Source organism: Chelonia mydas, chromosome 1, assembly GCF_015237465.2.
Source record: "Chelonia mydas isolate rCheMyd1 chromosome 1, rCheMyd1.pri.v2, whole genome shotgun sequence".
Classification (NCBI taxonomy): Eukaryota; Metazoa; Chordata; order Testudines; family Cheloniidae; genus Chelonia; species Chelonia mydas.
Genome location: NC_057849.1, coordinates 149,519,401 through 149,543,044, shown reverse-complemented (window position 1 = coordinate 149,543,044; position 23,644 = coordinate 149,519,401). Strand labels below are relative to the sequence as shown.

At 44.5% G+C, this 23,644-nt stretch overlaps 1 protein-coding gene and 2 long non-coding RNA genes across 7 annotated transcripts in view; 1 reads left to right on the top strand and 2 right to left on the bottom strand.

Annotated features, from left to right (window-relative positions):
- The window catches only part of LOC119566614, a 37,911-nt gene extending 23,543 nt beyond the window's left edge, over positions 1-14,368 (bottom strand). For 2 of the 3 annotated variants that reach the window (XR_006287907.1, XR_005225898.2), the window contains exons 1-3: positions 14,242-14,368; positions 5,288-5,402; positions 817-890 (exon numbers count right to left, since the gene is read on the bottom strand). This is a non-coding gene — a long non-coding RNA (uncharacterized LOC119566614). The remainder of the gene's footprint in view (positions 1-816; positions 891-5,287; positions 5,403-14,241) is intronic. The other variant, XR_006287906.1, reaches the window with a different exon arrangement.
- Positions 9,195-11,537, bottom strand: MID1IP1 (MID1 interacting protein 1). 3 transcript variants are annotated; one of them, XM_007064269.4, is made up of 2 exons: positions 11,196-11,537; positions 9,195-10,916 (listed from the first exon to the last, which is right to left on the bottom strand). In XM_007064269.4, exons 1-2 carry the CDS (start codon positions 11,261-11,263, stop codon positions 10,238-10,240), a joined length of 747 nt encoding a protein of 248 aa, XP_007064331.2. In that variant the 5' UTR covers positions 11,264-11,537; the 3' UTR covers positions 9,195-10,237. The 3 variants fall into 3 exon arrangements, with proteins under 3 accessions (XP_007064331.2, XP_027682486.1, XP_043393982.1); XM_027826685.3 differs by having other exon boundaries at positions 11,220-11,537; XM_043538047.1 differs by having other exon boundaries at positions 11,285-11,537.
- Positions 11,841-17,627, top strand: LOC119566613. The gene is made up of 2 exons (XR_005225896.2): positions 11,841-14,827; positions 17,356-17,627. It is a non-coding gene; the product is annotated as an uncharacterized LOC119566613 (long non-coding RNA).
- Positions 17,628-23,644: the final 6,017 nt, after the last annotated feature.

Sequence of the window (23,644 nt, the reverse complement as noted above, 5' to 3'; positions counted from 1 at the left end):
AATCCATTGAGTGACAAGAAGGGCAGCTAAAAAATAGTGCATGCCCCATGTGCGGAAGGACACTGTATGCTAATAGTGCAGTGAACTGAAGGGACCCCAAAATAAGTGATAGCCCCTGCACATAGTCTTGGAAGACACCCTCTCCCTTCCAAAAGAACATATAGATTCTGTTGGTGGAAACACAAGGGGGTTTACAGACTCGTGTGTCCTAATCACTTACAAATAATGGGAAAGACTTCAAAAGTGCATCTTTATTTCTTTTGCAAGGAAAACTAAAAGTGGATTGAAGTCATGAAAAATGCGGATTTGGGGCATTCCTCTCAGTGTATTACATCTACATTAACTTTGCTCTGCCTTCTTTGGCATTGTTGCTCATGACCACCTATCTTTATTACCTTAAGGCCTGGGCAAAGGTAGTCAGTCCACTCTTGCTCCTTATAACACCACCCAAAAGAGGGTTGTAAAGGAAAGTGGAGATAAGGCCTTATGTGCATGAATAGAAGACAAGTAAAATGAAAAGCTCTGTGTAAGCTCAGAGGCTTGTCTCTCTCACCAGCAGAAATTGGTCCAATAAAAGATATTACCGCATCACCATGTCTCTATAAAGCAAAAGACATATTGCATTGCTGGGATAGGTCTCTTATTGCATTTATTCTTACTCTTTAAACACAGCTACACCAAATTCTGCCCTGATCAGACTACCCCATTCAATCTCACTGAAGTCAAAGGAACTGCACAAGATATATGTTAACACAGAATTTCACACATAGGTACTACATTATCCAACATCAAAGGTAATCAAAGTGGTCTACCTACAGAACAGGGTGCTGGCAGTCCCTGGACAGCTGGTTGGACATATGGTGCTGGTTTCTCTTCCTTGTTTCCAGCTGCTAAATTGTATTAAAAGAAGCTGAAAATAAATAATTCCTTCATACTACTTTTGTATATTAACAATTGTTATGTGAATACAAAGGAGAGGGGAGTATCCAGAAGACACCAGGGAGAATTTTCAAAAGCACCTAAGTGACTGAGGGGCCTAAGTCCCATTTTCAAAAATTACTTAGGTCCAGATACTCAAGGGTATTTAGATACCTAACTCCCATTGATTTCAATGGGACTTGTGCTCCTAGGAGCAGGTAACTTTTGAAAAATGGGACTTAGCTTCCTAAGTCCCTTAGGCATTTAAAAAACTTTTATTCTGAGTTCCTAACTCAGTTTTGAAACTGAGACGTAGGCACCTATGTCTCTTAGGGACTTCTGAAATTTTTAGCCCCTCTACTAAGGTGTGGTCCACATTATGGAAACATTTGAGAGAGCCTTTTATACATTATTAAATATTGTACTAATGATGCTAGTGAGAGTTGAAAAGACTACACATTCTTCTTTGTTAAAACCTGATTTCTTATTGTTTTCAAATTCACATTTGTTTTCAGTATTCTGCACTCAAATGCAATTTACTAGCTTTTTGTAAATGCATGCAGAGCATTCTAACAACCACCTTGTTCCTCCTCCTCCCCATACATGCTCACTGCTGGTATATTTTCCTTTCAGTGTGTGTGTGTGTGGGTGGGAGGGGAGATGTTTGAGAGAGAGAGAGCGAAATACTCCCCTTAATGCTAACGGCAATTAGATGGCACATCAAAAGAAGAATATAATGTACTTTAGCAACATACACTAGCTTCCTGCATTGATGGCTCTGCTTTCAGCAGGGCTAATTATACACTCTGACATTTTTCAAAGTATTGATTGGTGATCAGCTATCATCTTTAAATTAAAAATCATCCCACCCATATAAAAATAGTAAGTTAATAAAAGTAGTAGTATTCAAACAAGGAAGCACCATGGAATCACATCACATAACATTATTATCCATTCAATTCAAAACTCAAAGATGGCCAGATAATGAAATCAGGTCCGGAGCTGGTCTGGAGTTTTGGGGGAGGAGGGGTGGTGTGAATGGGTTTGAAGAGAAAGGGGAGTGAACTGGGAAGGAAACAGTCCAGGGGAAAAATGGCCTCATGGGGGTGCAGAGGGAGAACATTAAGGAAAATCATGGCAGCGCAAGTGGGAAGGCAGCTGTTGAGGCAGGTGGTATAAGCCACCTTGTATGTGATCCTGTGATCATTACTCAGGCAAAACTCTCATTGAAGCCAATTGAAGTTTAATCTAAATAAAGACAGTGGTATTAGTCTCACCCTGTGTAGATTGTATATAGCTGTAGGACCTAGTGGTAAGTGCCTTTGTTGGCCTTTTTTAGCTAGAGCATTCTAAACATCCACTTTTGTTACTAACATGTGAAAAGCCCAGAATGATATTGTACCTGCCAACATCCTCCAACAAAAAAGCAGTAGATTGTCCATTTTCTTAATTGTTCATATATTTGCATAAATTCAGGCAGAACCCATTATAAGCATGTGCATTCCCATTTTAAAGTTATACAATAATAAGGTGCCAGTGTGGGGAGATAACTACATGCATTTGGGGGGTATCTAGATTGCTTATCCTAGGTGCCATACATGCGAGTTGAGGAAATAAATACATTTCCAATAATATTTCTATTCCGCTTTTCATGAAGACAAGCCTTCAGAGGCCAATTTCAAACTTGACTAGGATGAAATAGGAAATCTGAGAAACATGGATATTAAAAATAGAAAAAAGAAAATGTTTTCTTAGAATAAATGCCTTGTTAGAGTCTCTTGGGAATCTGGATTTGGATAAGCTACATTATGTGAAAAGCAAGGGGAACAGAAGATTACTCTTAAATATTTTAGAGCCAGAGCTATAGTTCTGCACATGCAAAAACCACTCTCAGCTTTCAGATAATAGCTCCCCTTCTTCCCCACTGAGCCAAGAACCAACAAAAGCAGTAGACTGGTCAGGTTTCCCCCTAGATCAGAAAGAAGGACTAAAAGGTAGTATTTTATCTAAGGTACCTAATCTTTGTTTTTACACAGTCCCCACCAGTGCAGTGCCCAGAAAAGCAGCAGATTTGGCAGGTCTTATCATTCTCCAGACACTTAGCTAAAACAGCAATCAGCGGCATGCCAACAACTCAGGCCAAGAGTGTTTCGTCCATATCTGAGTAACGTGGGGATCTTTCATGCATGGATCTCAACCCCTTCTGCGTGGGGGACGAAAGGGAGAGGAGGTCGTGCACTGTCATACCACCTTCTCTCTTCATTTCTTGGACCCCAGTTAAGATTCTTTTCAGGGCTGGGATTAGGGTGGGAGGAACTGGGCAGGCCTGGCCAGCAATGGGCAGTCTATGACTGGGTGGGGACAGGCCCTAACTTTTCTGCCGGACCCTTTCACTTTAAGGAGCATCCTTAAACAGCAGTGCCGGGGGAGGACTTAGGGCCTCTGCATAAACAGCCCCAGCCTCCTGTGAGTCCTGGGGCAGAACTCAGCATTGCAGGGCAAAGGCTGGGGGAAGGGTTAAATTCCTCCCTATCCACCCCTCCCCCCACAGAATGATGTGGAAGAAATTCAAGGAGGAAATCTTCACACAGCATTCCTCCTCACAGACTCCCTCCCCTGCAGCAGCAGGTAGGTCAGCAAGAGGGGTGGACCTGATGACATGCAAAACTGTGGATTACTGTGAATTATTACATTAGATACATTGCCCGTTTTCTCAACCTAAATACAGTTTACAAGTGGGAAACTTTTAATAAACAGGCTGGTCTGCTCAAATAGTCGTAGGTACCAGTTCTAGGACCGTAGGGCATAAGCAATGTGCAATATACCCAGCTTTTAACATGAAGATGCTACTGCAAAATAGCCCTGAGCAATTACAGAGGGGGCGGGGGCGGAAAGGAAGAATTATTTTAGAATTATTTGTATGTAGATAATCCTAATAAAAAGATCCAACACTGTTTAATTAATACTATGACAGATCCTACAGACTTCACTAGACAAGCTCATTTAATGGCTGGTGATTTTAATACAGAGGCACCACCTGCTTTTTCTCTAATCTCTCAAAGGTTTTTATATACCATCTATTCCTGCGGCGAGCAAGCACGACACAAAAGCCCAGAACTAAAAGGTGTTTTTCTCACTCCATTACACTCGGGCAGATAAGTATGAACTTGTGTGAGGGGGGACTTTCTTTTTAAAGAGCATGGATTCTCGCAGACAGGTAGTAACAACAAACTGAGTAATTGCAAAGCAAAGTCATTTTTGCAAATGCCTTTTCTAAAGGGGTTTGTAACTTGATTAATACGATTAATTTGGACCTAAACTTGGCATGCCAGGCCTCAGTCCGAAAATGAATTACTTTACAAATTTGACACTAGTATGTTTGGACATTTCTAATTTTTCAAAGTGAGAAACAAATGACCAAAAAACCCCGCAAAAATCCATGTGACCAATTGTGATTAATTTTGCCGTATTGACCTCTTTACTTGCACTCTGCCCAGATTTATGGTCTGTTATATCTCACCTCCTATTTTTTGTCTATATGTTATCTTCTTAGATAAATAAGCCCTATGCGACATGGGCTGTATGCTTTGGCTAAGCCACTAAGCTTTAGAGCACCAACCATACTGCTGGCCAAATATAAATGATGTAATGTTAAAATCTGTAGGAAAGGGCTCTATGGGAGGAAATCTCTGCAAGGATCTTCTCACAGAATCATTTCCCACTAGCCCCAGTTATCTCATCAGTGGGGAGGATGATAGGTTTTTACTGTCCCTCTTTGCCTATGGAATAGGGTGCAGAGCCCTTCCTCAAACCTACCAGATCCCCACTTGAGTGGCCAGGCCCATTTCAATGGAAGCCTTGTGTCTTGGCACCAGCTGTGGCCCATGGTGGAGATCCAGTTTCCATTGAAGCCAAGCTACCAGGGATTCACCTGGCTGCAGCAGCCCCTGGAGTGGGGCCTATGTAGAAAAGGTAATACCACCTCAAGCTATATTTGCTTTCACAAGCTAGGTCTATTGGGAAGGAGATGAGTCAATGATAGTCCTGCCCAGCTCTACCTAATCTCCATCCTTTGACCCTGCATGGACCTTGTACAGCATGGAGCACCCTCTGCAGGGTGTGGAAGGCATGAGGGTGCCATTGAGATGAGCCCTTCATTCAACACAGCAATGGGGAGAGCCACATCTGGCCCAATGGATGTCAGATTTTCCTGTGGGATGCCTCAGTGTTTCTAATCAAGGTTTGTGTCAAGATATTGGTTTCAGATCATTAATCTGTCTCTATGCCAGAACTGGACATAGAAAGTATAATGTTTAGGCCCTTCTTTCCTTGATCGGTATTTGGTAGGGAAGAAGAAAACTTATTGTACCATGTTCTTCTTATAAAGACAGGCAGCTGTTGAAGGCTTCTCTGGAGTTGGGGATGTTAGAAGTAGTCCCAGTGGAAATGGAGTGGTGGGCAGAGCGCCGGCAAAGAGATCAAAGCTGTGAAATAAATATACAGTTTATTCAATGGTTACGGAAATACAATTGACCTGTAGCTGCCATGAACATAAGTGTTATTTAGATTTTGCCTGTATCTTTAAAAGCAGGGAGAAAAATCAGATGGAAATTAACTATAAAAAACCTATGCTAACGTAAAATGAATGCTGCAAATGTAAACACATAAAAAGTTAAATCTCCCATAACAACATCAACTCTTTCACATCGCACATATTATATAGGAAGGTAAACACCTGACATCCAAAGTAATAATCAAAAGTAATATGTATGCAGCAGCTGATATTGTAAGAACCTTAACTGGGCTACTTCTTGACTTCTGTGTTGTTGCATTTGCACCTTAGGCCCAAATTATGGCTATGTTGTGCAGGTGCACCAGATCGGGGAGAGGGCCCAAGAAGCCCTTTTCCCCATGCACACCCAACAAAGAAGGTAGCCATTATATAACTGCAGGGAAATGAGAGGCAGGGACCAGCTAGCAATGCAGGCAGAGCTAATGGCTTTACAGAGGGATTTGTCTGCATGGGGCAGGACATAACAGCAGAGCAGTTTTTCAAAGGCACAGAAAAAAACAGTTCTCAAAATGTTCCCACCGCTGCTGGTAAAGGCATATAATGCCACCAGCCACCACCACTTGGGTAGTGTGCTGCCTCCTCCAGTGTACCTCTGCCTCCCAGGAAGCATAGTTTTGCTCTTCACATTGTATTAACCTAAGTACTTGCACTCAGCATTTTATGAGAGTCCTATACTCTTCCATTCCCAATTACTTTCCTGTGTGCAGACTGGCATGCACCTTTGCCATCCCAACACTTTACCAACCAGGGGCTCATTGTGCACACTTGACAGAACTATACAATATGCTTTATGAAATGTACATTTAATCCAACACAAAATTTCATCCATCCAGGGCTGCAGCCCATGGCCGTAATGCCCTTTGGCCACCATATCCCCAGTATCCTCCATAGGATGTTAAACCAGCCCCCTGCTAAGATGAAGCCATGACTTCTCCAGCTAACTTTTGCCCTTTTATGGCTTTATATGCAGAAAGGTATGATTTAGCACTTAAACCACAGTGGTGTACATACAACTCTCTCGTACAACTGACATATTCCATGAACAATGCCTTGTAGCAGTTGGTAGACAGCATATATATAGAGTTGTAACCAGATTGTAAAGTATGCAAAGGCTTTAAGACTTAATTATTACTCTACCAATATCTGAAATAGTTTAATTGGTTTATTTTCTTATCATCAGAGGTGAGTTAAAAAATACTACTACTTCACAAATTGTACCTTTTCTGGTTAAATACAAATTTTGTAGTTTTTTTTTAAACTTGCCTTTTCTTGTAAGTCATATCCTTGGAGAACACTCCATTCACTACGTTGTTAGACTGCAGCTTTGAGGGAGAAACTTCTTAAAGGCAGATCCTGTCTGTAAGCATGATTTAATCTGAAATCAGAATTGCTTTATTGGCCCAAACTAATGGTTTATCTAGTCCAGTATCTAATCTCCAGCACTTACAAATGCTTAATGCTTCAAAGGGCGCGATACAATGCCCAGTAATACAGCTAATTGTGCAACACCGTACCATTAAGGGAGATTTCTTCCCAATCAGTTTATGGCATGAAGACTCAGAGTGGTGGACTTTGTAATTGTATCCTTGCTACTGAAATTTCAGATGTTATGATTTATATGTCATTTTAAAACATATTTTTAAACTAAGTTGTTTTCTTCAATAACATGACAGCAACGAATTCCATACTTTCGACTTTGCATTGGAAAAATATTTATTATCTATTTTTAAATTCAAAGACTTATTTCATCAAGGGTGCTCTTTTACTTAAATCATATGAATAAGTAAACAGAAGAACTTGAATGGCTTCTCTACAGTCCTTTATATTATATACTCGTATATCACCTTAAGCTTTAAGGTTTTCTCATATGGAAACTTTCTACTCCCAAATACCTCTAATAATTTTCATTGTTCTCCCTCTGAACCTTTTCTATTTCTGTTATATTTTTTAGATGTGTCCAAAATTGAATGTAATATTCAAGATGAGACTATACTATCAATTTACTAATGGATATTTTCTACTATCGTATTTGTAGTTTTGATCAGCACTATAAATTGAGTATACACTAAATCTTTACTGTGAGAGATTACAACTAATTCAGAATTAGATAGTTAAACTTAAAATAATAGGGCCTGTCTTTTTAATAAGCAATTTTAAACACAGATAGTGTTGTAGCCTTAAGATGGTTTATCTGGCAAGACTCTGATACAAAACTAAAAAATAAAGCAGAACAAGTTCTTCCTCCAAAACTTCCAGGAGTACAAAATTTAAAACAATCCCAAGGCAAGGCATCTTTTACCTCATGTTTATCGGGCTTTGTTCACTAATAGAGAGCCTTACCACCTGAGAAGTTAGGAATACCTTATATACTTCTCATTACCCCTGATATTTTTCCATGCACAATCCTATTGGGAAGGAGATACACTAGACTAGTAAAACAGACTGATTAGCAATGTTACTACTAAAGAGAGAGTTAGGTTAAAAAGCCAGTTATGTTTTTCAAGGTCTCCTCAGTTATGTCATTAATAAATACTTTGATTTATTAGGAACATAGGACTGGAAAGGACCTTCTAGTGCCCTGCTATACCAGTCATATAAGCTTGTTCATAAACTTATCAAACTCCATCTTTCAAACAAATTGGGTTGTCTGCCCTGGTCCCCGACTGCTCCTATTGGAAGGCTGTTCCAGAATCTCACTCCTTTCATGGTTAGAAACCTTCTTCTAATTTCCAGTTTAAATTAGCACTGGAAGCACTGATGAACTTTAAAATACATTTTAACATTTAAACTGTTTACTTTCTTCACTTTACTCAACTTGGACAATGAAAACTGACCCGCTGGTATCAGTGTCTGGTTCTCATGCACTAGTACAATGTCACAGTGAGACTTTGAAAAGAGTGTTGGGGAATTTTTAAATCTAAGCAAAGGCGGTTTTTGTTTGTTTGTGCACATGCTGCATGGCAGTGTCCTTTTAAGTACATTAAGATATATACATACTATTAGCCTTTCTGAGCATGAAAAATTTGAAAGTGATATTGTGCCTGAAGATTAAGTGTATATTATCACTGAACATAAGTATTTCATGACGTGAAAAGCAAAGCTGTTAACCCTATCTGTTTGTCATATGCACACATATATTGTAATCATAAGTATACTGTAATGTTACTTAGGACTTATTCAAGGGCAAGCCTTTACCAAACAATAAAATGTACTATGTGCTACACCACCTAATGTTACATATATATGTAAAGAGAAAGAGAGAACTAATTACAGGGCCTATTACTTCAGCAAATGGGAAAAAATGCACAGAGAATAAAATCTATACCATTCTGGTAACATAGAGCCGGTTGCTAGTAACCATTAATGTATATTGTCAAATACTTTAGTTTAAACAGGGATTGACCTTTAAATTGGTATACATACATCTTGACAGACTATTCTCACTCTGCTTAACAGTTGAAGTAACTAAAAACATATTGAGTAAGGTATATTTACTAGACCCATTTTTTGCAGTTTTGCATATGTTAGCTAGTCCTCACTAACAAATTACCCCTTTATATCCAGCGCCTTGTAACATAGCACTGGAAATACAATTTTAAATTCATTTAGAGATGCAATTAACATATTTAGGTTGTGTATGTGAATAATTAGTATTTAATGCAAGTAGGGAACAGGGAGTATAACAAAAAAAGTTAAGCCAATCTTAGTCAATACATTTGCTTCTTTATTTTAGAATATACTCTACATCTGCATAAAAAAAAGTTTTAAATAAGCTTCAGTACATGTACACTAATGGAACCCATCATCCGTCCAGTGATACAGGGATGTAGTTTAGTAAACTGGCTCTGTCCTGGGTAATAAATGGAATTTTTACAACAGTTTTATTATTTTCATTGGCTTATTTTCAGCCTCATATCAGCCAGCTATACAGCCAGCACATACATGTACAAGTCATCAGTCTCCTTACTTAGAGGGGAACAATAACTGCTCACTCTGGACAGAACAAAAATTCGAATAAACTAATATTGATTAATGTACACCTTTCTCTGTTTGTGCGTTGGTAAAAAATAAGAGGCCTGCAATTCTACGAGCATGCGAAGAAATCTTACACATTATATACACGTCTTTTATTGTTATAAAAGTAGTGCAAAACAGGAAAGAAAGAAGTGATGCAGTCTCCACTAGGAGGACGGCCGCCTCCGCCACCACACGCTCTCAGTAACTACTGGCCTCGGTCACCCTCCGTCATTCATTCCGAGCTCCCAGGCTAGGAAACTTGATACACCCACGCCGCTTCGCTGCCGCTGCTGCGCAGGCAAAGATCCCCGCCGCCGTGCAGCGCACAGCTGCTCGCACACCCGGGCAGGATGTGCCTGCCATGCGTCACGGTCCCCTCCCCCTCCCGCTTGAACGTCCACCCGCCCCATGCACACACACACACACACACACACACGTTTGCCCCTCTCTCCCTGCCCCCCTCCTCCACGGTCGCACTCCTTCATTCCCCCGCTGGCACGCGCCCCCACCCGCTTCCATTGTCACACACTCGCTCCCCCTCCATGCCCGTCCCATGCTCATCCCCCTCCATCTGCACGCGCGCACACACACACACACACATGCTCCTCGTCCCCTGGGCGCGCTCCCCTGAGCCCCTCCCTCCCTCTCTTCCCCCCCGCCCCCCGGCAGATAGGGATCCCTTGCTCGGAAGCACCCCCCCCCCCACCCCATGCCAAGCCCTGCCCTGGCTCAGTGCCCCCAGTTGCTGAAGCCGATCTCCTGCTTGTATCTGTTGGTGAGCACGTTGGCCTTGCGGGTGAGTTTGGAGAGTACCGTGTGGAGTCCGCTCAGGTGATAGTGGAATTGCTTCTCCAGATCCTCCTCCTCCACCGCGGACTCCGGCAGGCCCCGGCCAATGTCCCCGCTCAGCTTGTCCTTCTTCCGGCTGGCCTCCTCGGCGCCCTGCTGCAGCACCCCCCACTCGATGTCGTTGCGGATGGACTTGAGCAGCAGGTAATGGCTGTACATGTCCCTGCGGGAGAAGAAGGCGCCGGCGTCCCCCGGCGACAGCTGGGGATCCCCCTCCCCGCAGCCGCCCCCCGAGTCCAGCTCCTCCAGCAGCAGCGGCACGTCCCGCAGCAGGCTGGGCACCATCACCGTCTGGTCCATGTTGTTGACGGCCCCGATGAAGCGGTTCATGGCGTTAAAGAGGGAGTGTTTCTGGCTGTAGGAGTCGCAGATCTGCATCATGCTGGCAGATGGGTGGGGTGCAATGCCAGTGATCACCGGGTGCCTGGGGAGCACGGACACAGCAGCCGGTTCCTTCTTCTGCCCCACCAAATCTCCTTGCAAGGGCCACCAGGAGCCAGGCCTTGTATCTCCAAAGCCTTCCCCCAGCTTGCTCGCTGCAACGCTCAAGGGCGGTTTGCTGGAATAGAGAAGGATAGATGCTGTTTAGATGGAAGGCATTTTGCGCCATGCGCCAACCCCCCGTTATCAGTACTTCCCCTTCCTACCCATAACCCTCTCCCAGAGCTTCACCTTTTTCTCCCCCTATCCTTCAGTAAACTCCTTCTTCACCCCCGTCCCCTTCAGCTCCCCATTTTAATCCCAACCCCGCTCTGGGCTTTGCCTCCGATCTTTCCTCCTAACTCCGTGTACCTTCCAAGGCCGAGCCCTCTGTTCCTCCGCCCCCAAGGCTCCCTACCTCTCTGTGCAAATCTCCTCTGACCTCAACCCTCTCCCGGTGGCCCCCTGCCCAATATCTCGCGGCATCCTTTATCAGCGCATCATCACCAAAGCCAGCAGCTAAGGGAGGCAACCGAGCTGCGTTTCGATTTCTCATTCAGAAGACGCAAGAGCAACTTCTTCCAGTCCACGCCCCACGGCTCAAAGAATGAGGCTGGGGGATGGGGACGGCAAAGGGAGCGCCTCTGATGGCAGAAACACAACTCCTTGCAGCGGGAATAAATTAAAAGAGCCCCCTGTGAGCGTGACACGGCCACAGATCCATGCAAGCCGCCTTGGGAGCTCCCACTGCCATTCACCCCATCACCCGCTCAGATCAGGGGGACGCCGCAGGCAGCCCACACCCACCAAATGTCCTGTAGAGTCGAGCCTCACTGCCGGTTCTCTGGGTCTGGCTGCTGGTGTCCGGGTGTCCGTGCGTCACTGTGTCCCGCTGCGGCCGGTAGCCCTGCTCCCATTCCAGGAGGTGTATTTATAGCGTGTATGGTAAAATAAGGTGTTCCCAAGTGCCACCCCCTTGCAGTGCAGCAAGATAAAGGCGGCTCTGAGTGACCGCGAGTAATACCGGCTCCTGCTACAAGGGACGGGAAGGCGGCTCCGCCTCTCGCCTGACACCCATAAGGGGAGGGCGCAGCGCGCACCCGGAGGCAGAGCCTGCCAGAGCTAGTGGCTGCGGGAGGGAAGCCGGGTGGTCGAGGTACCAGCTCCTGCTACAGCGCATCCCACCCATCACTCTACGCCCCGGCCGGTGACGGGAAAGGAGCCAGCTACACAGCGGTGCGCAAACCCCTGTTTGCCTCAGGGCCGAATTTGGTCCTGTTTCCTCCGGATTGGATTGGTTTGTTATCTACAGCCACATCCATCCATGCCTATGTATAGGGACCAGCCGCTCCTGACTCAGTCCCGTAGGAGTCAGTGGGCAGAGCAGGACACAGCGCGGAGTGGAATGTTGACTCTCGCGCTGAATCAGTTCCGTATCGGCCGGATAAGCCATGCAAACAGTGGCAACGTGAGCCCAGGAGACAGACACCTCGGGCAACTGTCGGAGAGGCAGTTCGAGTAAGTACCCCAAGCATCCCAGCAGGATAGGTCTGGGCATTCGAAAAAGAAAACTCCCTCTGGTTCCCACCAATCCTCCTCCTCTCTCACACAAGGGGGATAGAGTGCAACATACCTTACGCCAGCTGCACCAACCCCCAGGAGGAAACCCCCTAACACACTCAGCCTGGAATTCCACGCCTAGTCAACGAGAACACAGCATTCCCCAAACCATCCTAATCCTCCTGCTCTAACACAAATCAATCTTACTTCTCCTCCCCAGACCCCGAAAGGAAAATCCACCCACCCCAATCTTCAAATTCCCGCCCCCCAACTCCAGAGAGAGAGTAACCCACCCATCTTTTTTTACGTACACCACTTAGCTACTCTGCAGATAAGCACTTTATACATGCCGTGTGGCTGGATAGAGAGCCCCTCTCTCGAGACAATACCGACTTCAGACAGAGGTGCTACCGTGCTTCAGCGATACTTGTGTACCTTGGTCCAAGAAAGAACTGGATTGTGTAACACACGCAAATCCTCCCCATGCCCAGAGAGAGAGACAGACTGTTACACCCAGCTTTAAACCTGTTTCCTAAACCTCAGAGAAAGGGAGACTGTAAAACACCCAGCTTTAAACTGCCTTTCGCTTCGCGGACCGTAATCCAAAAACAGGGAGTCTGGAACACCCCCAGTTTTAAACCTCTTTCCCCACTGCCCAATATGTATGTTTGCACCTCGGTATGTGTCTGTAGCAGCAGGTTGTAACATGCCTGGTGGGAATGTATTTGGCACGGGTGATGATGTGGCTCGGCTCTGCTGCATTGTGGGGGAAGGGGATCGCAACGGGTCGGTCTCATATATCGTAGCGAGCAAATCGGTGGTTTCGCACGCCATAGCTGCATAGCCAGGCACGCCCCCGAGTGACACGCCGGCCCCGCATGCTGCTGCCTTTGAAGGGACTTTGCAGCGAATGCGATTCCTCATATCGCGCTCTAAAGGGAGAGAGATGGAATGAGTAGCCCCACGGCGTGCACACACTAACTCCTCTCCGGTGCTGATGCGCAGCCGGCGCTCTGACCCCCGCATACGGAGGGGGTAATTAGCCGGGGAGGACACGGTTTACTCATCCGATTGGGATCCAGGAATGTAGTCCTTGTTAAACCGGTCTCTCTCGACCTGCTGTCGGCCTTCGCCCAACGGAGGCGATGGGAGGCGCTCCGCTCTGCCCAGCTGTGCCCTGAGCGGACTGGCTGACATTGGCATGCTGGTCGCTGCCCCCAGCAGCGAGGGCAGAGCATTACAAAGCGCCGCTGTGCACCCCGAGACAAGGCGTTCCCTCCCGCCTGCTACGGCACGTTGCCCGGCTCCTGCCGGCCTGCCTCCCTTCCCCCATCAAGCCCCTTGCTCTAGCAGCAGCGCTGCGCATTTGCAGCCAATCTGTCCAGCAACAGCCCGGCTTCCTCTGCGTTGTCTTCTCCCAGCTGGGCAGCCCAGCCGCGGCTGCAACCGGAGCAGGCTGCACCGCGACCACGTGCACCGCCCTTCCCCCAGCCGGGCTGCAGCAGGCGCCGCTGGAGGAAGGGCATCTTAGGCCAGGCGCGCGACACGCCGCCCAATCCCCCCCCCCGCGGGAAGGAGGCAAAACCAGAACGCGCGAAGGGAGGGGGCGGGCAACAGGCGCGCACTCGACCCCGCCCTATCTGGCTGTCTGCCCGCGCCCGGCGACTTAGCGGGCTGCGCCGGGGCCGGGATCACCCCACAGCCTCACCTCCAACCTCAGCCAATCGGCTCGCGTTCCAGGAGCCAGGCTCCGCCGACATATGCTCGTAAGCAAGATTCGGCGGCAGCCAATCAGAAACAACACTCACCCCCCCGCGCGCTCTCTCTCTCTCCGGCGACCCTGGTAACAGAGGCGGCCGCTGCAGGGACACGTGGGACGGAGGGAGATGGCCGTGCAGCGTTACCTTGACAACCGGTCAACCACAACACGGGGCGGGGGCCAAGATTGGGCGTCGGTCCCGGCCCGGCGCAGGCCGGTCGCGGCGCCTCCGCCGTGGGAGAGTTCAGTGCCTTGGGTCGCAGGGAGACTTTGGTCCCATCCTTGTACTGCAGGCACCCCCTACATTTCTGCAACGTCAGGAGCACGCCCAGTGCCCGCTCAGCTAGCGCGCACCGGACCACGCCTCAGGCCCGCACGCAGCTCTGCACGCCTGGCCACAGGCAGAAGAGACACGCGGCTCGCTAGAGCGCTTGCGGAGAATGCACACACCCAGAGAAACAGCGGCCAAATTAAACTAAGACATTGTCCTCTCTGACTCCTAGCCAACGTACAAAAGCCACCTTGAACTTTCCGGTGCCATCTCAACCGCAGGGACAAACGATCTGTCCGCTGCCAGGAAGCACTAGCAAGTCACAAACTAATTTTTCTGGATGTGAGCCCACGGCTTGCAATATTCAAATTCAAGTTATTGGGAAGAGCAGATGAAAACCGACAAGCTGGCATACTGCCATACTAGCAGGTTACCGTAGGCCACTGTGAAATGCACAAAGGTAAGGCAGAGTTATCAAACACAGAATGAGTGACCATAGACTACAGTGGAAAGAGAGAGACACAAAGCACAGTGCAAACTCAGGGTAGAATGACTGTGCAACCTGTGAGACAGAGGAGAGACTGAAATTCAACCTACATATGCATATATACATTTGGGATTTGGGAGTGAAGATCATGGGAGAGACAGAAAAACCGGTCAGTCAGAAAGAACATGATTTCAACAGTACAATGAAATATATCTGATCGGCATGAGTAGCAGCAAGGCTCCCACACCCATCATTCCAGCTGACCCTGCTGCTATTCCCTGTGCTGCTGGTGGTTGCCTGCATCAGAACTTCCATACTGAGTCGGACTAATGGTCCAACTCGTCCAGTATCCTGTCTTCTGACAGTGTACAAAACAGGGCAGTTGGAGTGATCCACCTTTGTCTCCCCCTCCTAGCTTTTGGCAGTCAGCAGTTTAGGGTCACCCCCAAGCATGGGGTTGCATTCCTGACCATCCTGGCTAATAGCCACTGCTACTCTGAAACCTATCCTCCATGAAGTTCTCTACTTCTTTTTTGAACCCAGTTATACTTATGGACATCACAATATCCCATAGCAATGAGTTCCAGAGGTTAATTGTGCACTGGGTGAAAAAGTACTTCCTCTTGTTTGTTTTAAATAAATGGTCAGTTTTCCCAACGGAGAGAGGTAAATACTACTGTTCAATATATTCATTAATGATCTGGAAAAGGGAGTGAACAGTGAAGTGGCAAAGTTTGTAGATGATATACAATTCAAGATAGTTAAGTCCAAAGCTGACTGCGAAGAGTTACAGAGGGATCTCACAAAATTGGGTGACTGGGCAACAAAATGGAAGATGAAATGCAACATAATGAATTTATATATATCTTGTAGAGTCTGCCTGAAACTTAAATATGGTCAGCTAATTTTATATTTCTTCAGAATCTGTAGGCATGTGTCCAAGCCCTTGACTTTGGATAAATCTATAAAGAGGCCAAACTTCACTGGATAAAACACACAGTGCTTCATTTTTTTTCTACTTCCTTATATTCTGATCATTTTAATAGACAGTATAAACAGCCTCTTGCAGATATGCTATCATTTGATTATTGCAGCATTCCTGCATCAGAATGAAATAAGGAAGCATATGTTTATGACTTTAATAACATGCAATTATGAAGTAGCTATAGGTATAGATATTGTATGTGTGCAATTCCTTCTTTCCTGCTGTTGGCAGAAGGTGATCACATGCATTTGTGGCACAAAGTTTAATCCTCAGTATCATTTGTTTTAAATATTTATTCTTTAGGGTGAGACCAGTGTGATAGCTATGCCCTGCACTGAAATCTGGAAAACCCAGCTTGTTCCTGTCTTTATCTGACTCCTCAGTCCAGCAAGGGCTGTGAGCAATGAGGAAGCTCATGCATCCAGTATCTGGTGGTGCAGGTGTGCCTAACATCACTGTACAGCAAAGACTCTTGGATAGATAAGGAACATACTGACAGGGAGGGTGCAAAGGAAATCCTGTCCAAACCTCCTCAACTAGAAGGAGAATTCCTGTCATATAAGGTCTTGATGGTGGGCATTAAAATGAAGGTATCTCAAGACTCCATGAAGATGCAAAGGATGCCAGAAGACAGAATAAATTCAACGTCTTGGTCATATCACCTTGTACTCTGAGCTAAAAAAAATTGTGAAGTTAAGCTTAGTCCGGTTTGTTAGTACTACAAGTTGCACAGCATCACACGTAAGGTGCCAAGAAAGTCTCTTAATTCCCAGTGAAGTCAATGGCAGGTGAGGGTGCTCAGCACCTTGCAGGATCAGGGTCTTTCATGGGAGACGTCTAAGAAACAGCAGGATCTACTGGAGGTGGTGATATGCGTAGTGCTAAAGATAACTATATGAGGCATGCTTCTGATGTCCCCTGCTCTTGTGACATTAATAGTTACATAACATTTTTCAATAATAGGCTGATAAGCTTGGTGTCTTGCTTGAATTTCAATATAGACCACACACTAAGGCCAGTCTTAATTCCCTCTTCAATGGTAATCAAAGAAACAATCTTCATTAACAGTTTTGCCATATGCATGCTGGCACAAAATAGCAGTTATTGGCCCATTCCAACCCATGGCTACACTTCATCAGTCATGAAGTAGTTCTGCTGCACAATGTTTGTAAAATAACATGAGGTTTTGTGGGAGAAAAGTGATTAAATATGTGCATATACTGTATTCAAGTGATATATTGTTAGCCCTGGGAGTACCGCTTGGATAGGTTCTTCAATAGAATATCTCATATGGCTTAGGCAATTGACTTTTTCTTGTAATCTGTTGTATATGTTATGGATTATAGTTCAGTATAGCCAGGACCAGATTTAGGGGAAGGTGACCCAGGCAACCACCTAGATGCTGGGAGTGGAGAGTGCCAGGCTCGGGGTGTTGTTTTCTTTGTTAGCGTCAAAAGGGAAAATAGAATGTTTGAAGTAAAATGTTTCTCTAACTAATTTTTCACTAACTTCCTAGAATGTTCTGGACCTTTGTAGAATCTCGTGGAACCTTCCAGACTTTCTGAAAACTACGTTTTCATTGAACCTCCTACAGTGTTGTCAGCCATGACGTCATGGGTGTATCAAGAGCAGGGCATCGTCGCTCAGTCAGTGAGATATAAGAACGAAGTGAGAGGCCAGCTGCGATACTGTGAACCTTGTTTTATTGTATAATTGTAAAAGGGTACTTGTGTTTTAAGACTTGAAGAGTGTACATAGTGACTAATAAAAGACATATTTAATGAGTCACCAGAGATATTGAACTCCTATCTATGCAACAATATAAAAGCAATACTGTTACTTCTTTTGCCATGCTTAACATGTAATGTTTGATGACTTTCTAAGACTGTGGAACATAGACTTTTGCTCTCCCTTATACTGTCTGTTTTTCCCCCTGTAGAAAATAAAAGATGCCCCTGAAGAAGCCTTCAGGAGCTCAGTATGGGAAGCGAAAAGTTCAACTGCAATCTAGCAAGGGGCAAATTTGATGGGAAAATATCTGAAACAGAACAACATAGACTGGGCCTTAGGCAGTAGCGATTGTCCCAGTGCAGAAGAAATTGAGGAGCAAAGCATAAATGATAGAAGTCCTATTACTAAGGAATTAGCAGATTTACCTGAAGATAAGGAATGGAAATGCGAGGAAAGTGATGGAGAATCATCCAGTTTTCCTGGCAGCATAAAAGAGATCATAAGAGATCAGGGTTAGAAGGGACCTCAGAAAGTCATCTAGTTCAACCCCCTGTTCAAAGCAGGACCAATCCCCAATTTTTGCCCCAGATCCCTAAATGGCCCCTTCAAGGATTGAACTCACAACCCTGGGCTTAGCAGGCCAATGCTCAAACCACTGAGCTATCCGAGTGATGATAAAGAAAAATCTGGCTCACGTGAAAAGGAGAGAAGCAATAAGAATCAGCATCACACGATGACAGAAACAACAGTGAGAAAAATTGCACACCACAAATCGATACATCAGATCCCACTTTATGGCCTGCAACCTTAAATTCTGCCAATATTCATTGTACAATTTTGAACGGGCTGGGCAAAATCAAGGAGATGATATTTCCAGTAAATAATCAGATCAGAAGTGACACTTTTCAAAGTCACTCTGTGAAAGAGTGCTCGAGAATGGTGAGAAACTGAATCAGCATTGGCTAGTTTCCTCAAAATCAACTGACAAAGTGTTCTGGTTTTGTTTCAAAATATTTTATAAGAATGTCAAATCATTGCTTCAGCTTTCCAGGTACAATTACTGGCATAACTTAGCTGATGCTCTGAAGCAACATGAATAGTCACCCAGCCATTTTACGGCCCACTCCAAATGGATGGAGGTTGAATCCAGGCTCAAGCTGAATAAATGCCTAGATGCAGAAAACCAGCACATTATTAATGTAGAAACCCAGCACTGGAGGAACGTGCTCGAGCATCTGATCTCAACTACCCTCTTCCTTGCAAGGAATAATTTGGCTTTCTGGTGCTTGTTGGATAAGTTGTTCACTGAACATAACAATAATTTCCTTGGTTTGGTAGAACTTCTTGGGAAATACAGTGATATCATGTGTGAGCACTTATGTTGAGTAATTTGTAAAGAAGCTATGGACCATTACTGCAGCAAAACAATTCAAAATTAATTGATTGACCTTATGGCAAGGAAGGTATTCGATAAGATGTTAATGTGGCTTGGCAAAGAGAATTACTATGCCATAATAATGGACTGCACTTCCAACATTAGTCACAGTGAGAAGATATCATTTACAGTAAGATTCGTTGACTATTAGGATGGCTGTATCCAAATAAAGGAACGTTTTATCTGTTTCCAGTCTGTGGACAATTCTACTGGAAAAGACCTAACAACTGTTTAAGAACATTTTGAATGAGAATAAAATAAAGTTCAGGAGTGCCATGGCCCAGACTACAACAACGGTGCGAACATGAAGGGAAGAAACAGCAACATCCAGGCAAGGATCCTTGTGCTGAATCCAAGAGCTTCCTTCGTGCCTTGTGGTAAATCATGCATGCAGATCGTGCATCAAAGTCATGAAATGGGCTACAAATGCCATAAAAATAAGGTATTCAAAAGTTCAACAAATGGGGAGTGAGGGGGTGGGGAAAAAACATTTCTCGCCTGGAGCGCCATTTGATCTAGAGCTGGCCCTGAATATAGTCAGCTGGTGCAGGTGAGGGGCTACTAAGTTTCATTCTGTTCCTATTTAATCTATATTTTTGCTCTCTGTGTACAGTTGTGGAATGATTACTTCACTTAGGGTGGTAATGCAAATGTATACAGTTAACATGTCCATCTCATCTCATCTCTTTGTAACCTGTTGTTAAGGTATACTAAACTCGGACCCAAGAAAGTTTGTTGCTTCAAATCCAAAATGACGGTAAGGAAATTTAACATTATAAATGATGTCTCTTGGTGAGTTTCAGATCATCAATACTGTAGTTTCAGGCACCGATGACCAAGGTCATGAGAAATCAGTTTAAAATGTGAAAGAAATTTGTGGACCAATTTGTCTGAGTCCTGCTGAAATCCAGGGGATAATTTGTATCTGTTCTACAGAGATTTAGCTACATCTCTTCTAGTTTTCACATAACTGTTTTTTTTGCCTAATCCTTCAAGCTCTTTGTAAGGGGACTAGTCCGTATGCCAAGGCCTTATAGTATTATGCCCAAATTTGGAGAAAAAAAAGTGAGAATATTGCAATGCCTCTGTGACATAAAATAACTAATGCAGAGAAAACAAACAACAATAAAGTAGCAACAAAGCACAATTAAATAACAATACTACAGTGTTTTCCTCAGGCAAAAATAGTAAAAAAGTCTCACTGTACTAGAATGTCCTTGGAGTTAGAAGCAGCATTAGGTACGCACACAACCCAAGGAGGTGGGGGCATGGGAGTGGCCTCAAAAGTATGGGTCAGTGAGCAACATTTCACTTGTGTTGGTGGAGAGGAACAGAAGCTAAAGGTAACAAAGTGCAGAGTGTGGATGCACGGGGAGAAGTGACTCTGAAGAATGATCCTCCCAAGCTGATGGAAACCTCCATGTAAGACTCTGAGCAGGCTGGGGCTCCGTAGCTCAGAAAAGAATTGGGAATAGGGAACAGCTGTTCTTTGTGGCATGTCCCCCTTCCAAATCTCAACAGGAATGCATGCTGCTAGGAGAAGAATTAACATCAGCTCCATGATGTCCCTTCTCCATTGAATACAACTGTAATGAGCGCCAATAAAAATAAAAATATTTAGTTAAATTGCAAAAGGTTTGTATGAAGAGCATTCCCTTTTGGTCTAATAAAGCATAGGCTGAGAGTCACTTGATTTTTGCATTCCTTGAGGAATTCTCAAATTAAATCTTGCAAGGGTGCCTTAACATTAAGATAGTGATGTGCTATCGTCATTTTGGATGTGCAATCAGCAAGTGGGAGCATTTTTGTAGCATCTCCTCCTAAAGAGGAAGCCAACTTTGTGGGGTGGAGACAAAATCTCCTTCTGTTTTTATCCCAAATAGCCTTTAGTTAGTCATCATTTATTTTCAGGTACTGGAATCAATCTTAAACAGTGCTCAACGAGCATTACAAGGACAAAAAAAATAAAAATAATAATAAACATATTGCAGAACCAACATGCCATTTGCTGCCATCATATTGTTCACTGTTTGTGTGTTATAGCCCTTCCCCCACTTTGTGTCTTGTCTTGTCTATGTAGACTGCTCTTTAGGGCAGGGATTGGGGCTTAGTCTATATTTGTACAGTACCTGGCACCATGGGGCTTAGTTCTCATATTGCCCTTAGGCACTGCCATAATAAGCATGATAATTAATAGTATGGATTGAGCCGGAGAGCGCAGAATTGCCCAGAGATTTTTCTCTTTTTCATACTAATATGAGTTTACAAACAAAAAATCCCTTGGGAAGAACAGACCCCAGTATTGAGCATGATCTACTCTTAGTTACACCAGCATAAATCAGGAGTAAATCCACAACGTCAATGTTATTTCACTAGTATAAAATTAGTGCCGGGGAGAGGAGAACAAAGCCCCTTGTTTTTAATTAGCAAAACCCTTATTTGCAGGGATTTGTTTCATTCTGGACCAAAACATGGCTTGCAAACTCGTAGCTCAAGGTTTAAGGCATTTTTTTGAAGAAGGAAAAAAAAATCAATTTGGCTGTTTTCAAGTCTCCCAAAGCAGGGATTCAGGAATCTGAGTTAATCTGAACGGGGTTTGTGGAGATTTCATCCAGCCTTTCCTTCCGGCCATCATTTAAATCCCCTCCTACCATCCTCCATGCAAGCTGCAACGGCATCATCATAATAACCCTATGACCGAGAGGGATGAGAGTCTCCACTGAGACTGTAATCTCACTCTAAACAGCTCTCTAGCGGATGCTCATGAGTGGTGATACATCATGCAATTTTCTCCTTTAGAGACTCAGAGTGTCACCTCCACTGTGATCCCTGCCCTGCCTGGCAGATGCCAGTAAGTGAGAGCCCAAAGTTAGCCTCAGACCAGCGTTTCTTATGTGACTGTGCACTGATGCTGCATGGCAAAGCAATGCTGAGTCTGCAGGCCAGCCTGCCTGCCAGTGATTAATATTTCCATATTGGCTATTATGCATTTGCTGGAAGCATTTTCCATAACGTTATTTTAATATCTTTATTATTTCCAATATAGATAACAACATACATTTGAGTCAGAACTGCACATTGTAATCACGCAAACATATGAAACAGGTAGTGTCATGCAGAGCTCTGTATTACAACCTATGCAGACTTGTATTTGTAATAATGTACACACGCTAACAAAAAAGCTATATATTTGACTTGATAAGGAACGTTATTGGCATAATAAGGAACGTTATTGGCATAATAGAATAATCCCCAATAGACCTGTGTATTTCCATAATGCTATTTAATATGCACATATACAAACTAATGCCCTGATGATGGTTTTTAGTGGGCAGATCTATCAAGTTCTCACACGTTCAAATGCAATACTGTGGCTCTAAGAGAGGAACTAGCATGCAGCCTTGAATAGTGTGTAACTCCACACTAAAATGGTAACCCAAACACAGTTTACCCCACAGAATTTTTCCTTCATATAAAAATAAATGCAAATGACTGTATTTATATATTATTAACAGTTGGATACAAACCCATAGACATCCGGAACTTAGAGCTGAGCCTCCCACTCTGATGCTAACTCATATATCATTGTGTCTTCTCTCCCTCTGTCTAAAAGCATGATAAGAATGGAATGTCAACCTCAGCTTTTAAGTGCCTGAACCACATGCTGCCCTCAGTCCTGCTCCCACGTCCCCCCTCCTCTTCCATTCATTTGATTTCATTGACATTATGTGGATGCCACCAGGGACAGCATTTGCACCCCTCCCTTTTGTCAGTTTGTGTAATAACCTGAGCATTGTCTACACACAGGGTTTTGTATTTAATAATCTTCCCAGCTTAACTGTTTTCATCTGACTTTCCCTCCTGAACTGATAAATCTAAATTGCACATTTTTTGAACAGCTTAGCTTATATCTTGCAGGTATCCTTAAATGACTGCCTAGTCTCTTTTGTACTTGTCTAGCACCATCTACTGTAACTATATTATACTGGCTTCCCTTTCTTTCGAGACTGCACGTTTATGATTCCTGCAGGAGTGTGCACTGGGGCTAAGGTGTTCACAGCAAATCATGAAGTCTGAATCCATTTCAAAGGCCACATGCTCTTATGATAGAGAAGCAAATGCAACATGCACCCATCCAGTATATAGAATGACCGGTATTTGTCAATTTAAAATCAGTTTAGGTGAGAAGAGCTTCTTAGATCTGCCAGTTTTCTAATGGCAAGTTCTGCTCCCTCCTCAGCAGCTAGAGAGGACAGCAGAACAAGAGGAGGAGAGCATTCCAATCAAGAGGTCCGCACCCTTTGCGCACCACACAGCCCAGATTCATTGAAAGCCACTGAGCCAGCCTGCACAAAAAGCTTTAAGAGCAGGGCAGGCAAGGCAGGGCACCCTCCTGTGCCAGCTCCACACAACAACAGATCTTCTGGCCACTGCCATCTACAATGGGGATGCTAGTTCAGCTGGGATTTAAGCAATCTGGGAGCCTCAAAAGGAGCTGTGGAATGGGCCTGGAAGTGGGAGGAATTTCCCAGCAAAAAATTCTGTCCACTGCTGTTCTGTAGGGTGTAGGACGGGGAGGAACTCCCCATAGAATCCTCCTTCATGCCCAGCCCTACAATGCAGCATTGACACAGGGGAC

Excerpts from the sequence above, each read along its gene's own strand:
- MID1IP1 (XM_007064269.4), bottom strand. The coding sequence starts at position 11,263 with ATGCCGCGAGATATTGGGCAGGGGGCCACCGGGAGAGGGTTGAGGTCA. Across the intron at positions 10,917-11,195 it reads GAGGAGATTTGCACAGAGAG|CAAACCGCCCTTGAGCGTTG; the intron begins GTAGGGAGCCTT and ends TCTCTATTCCAG.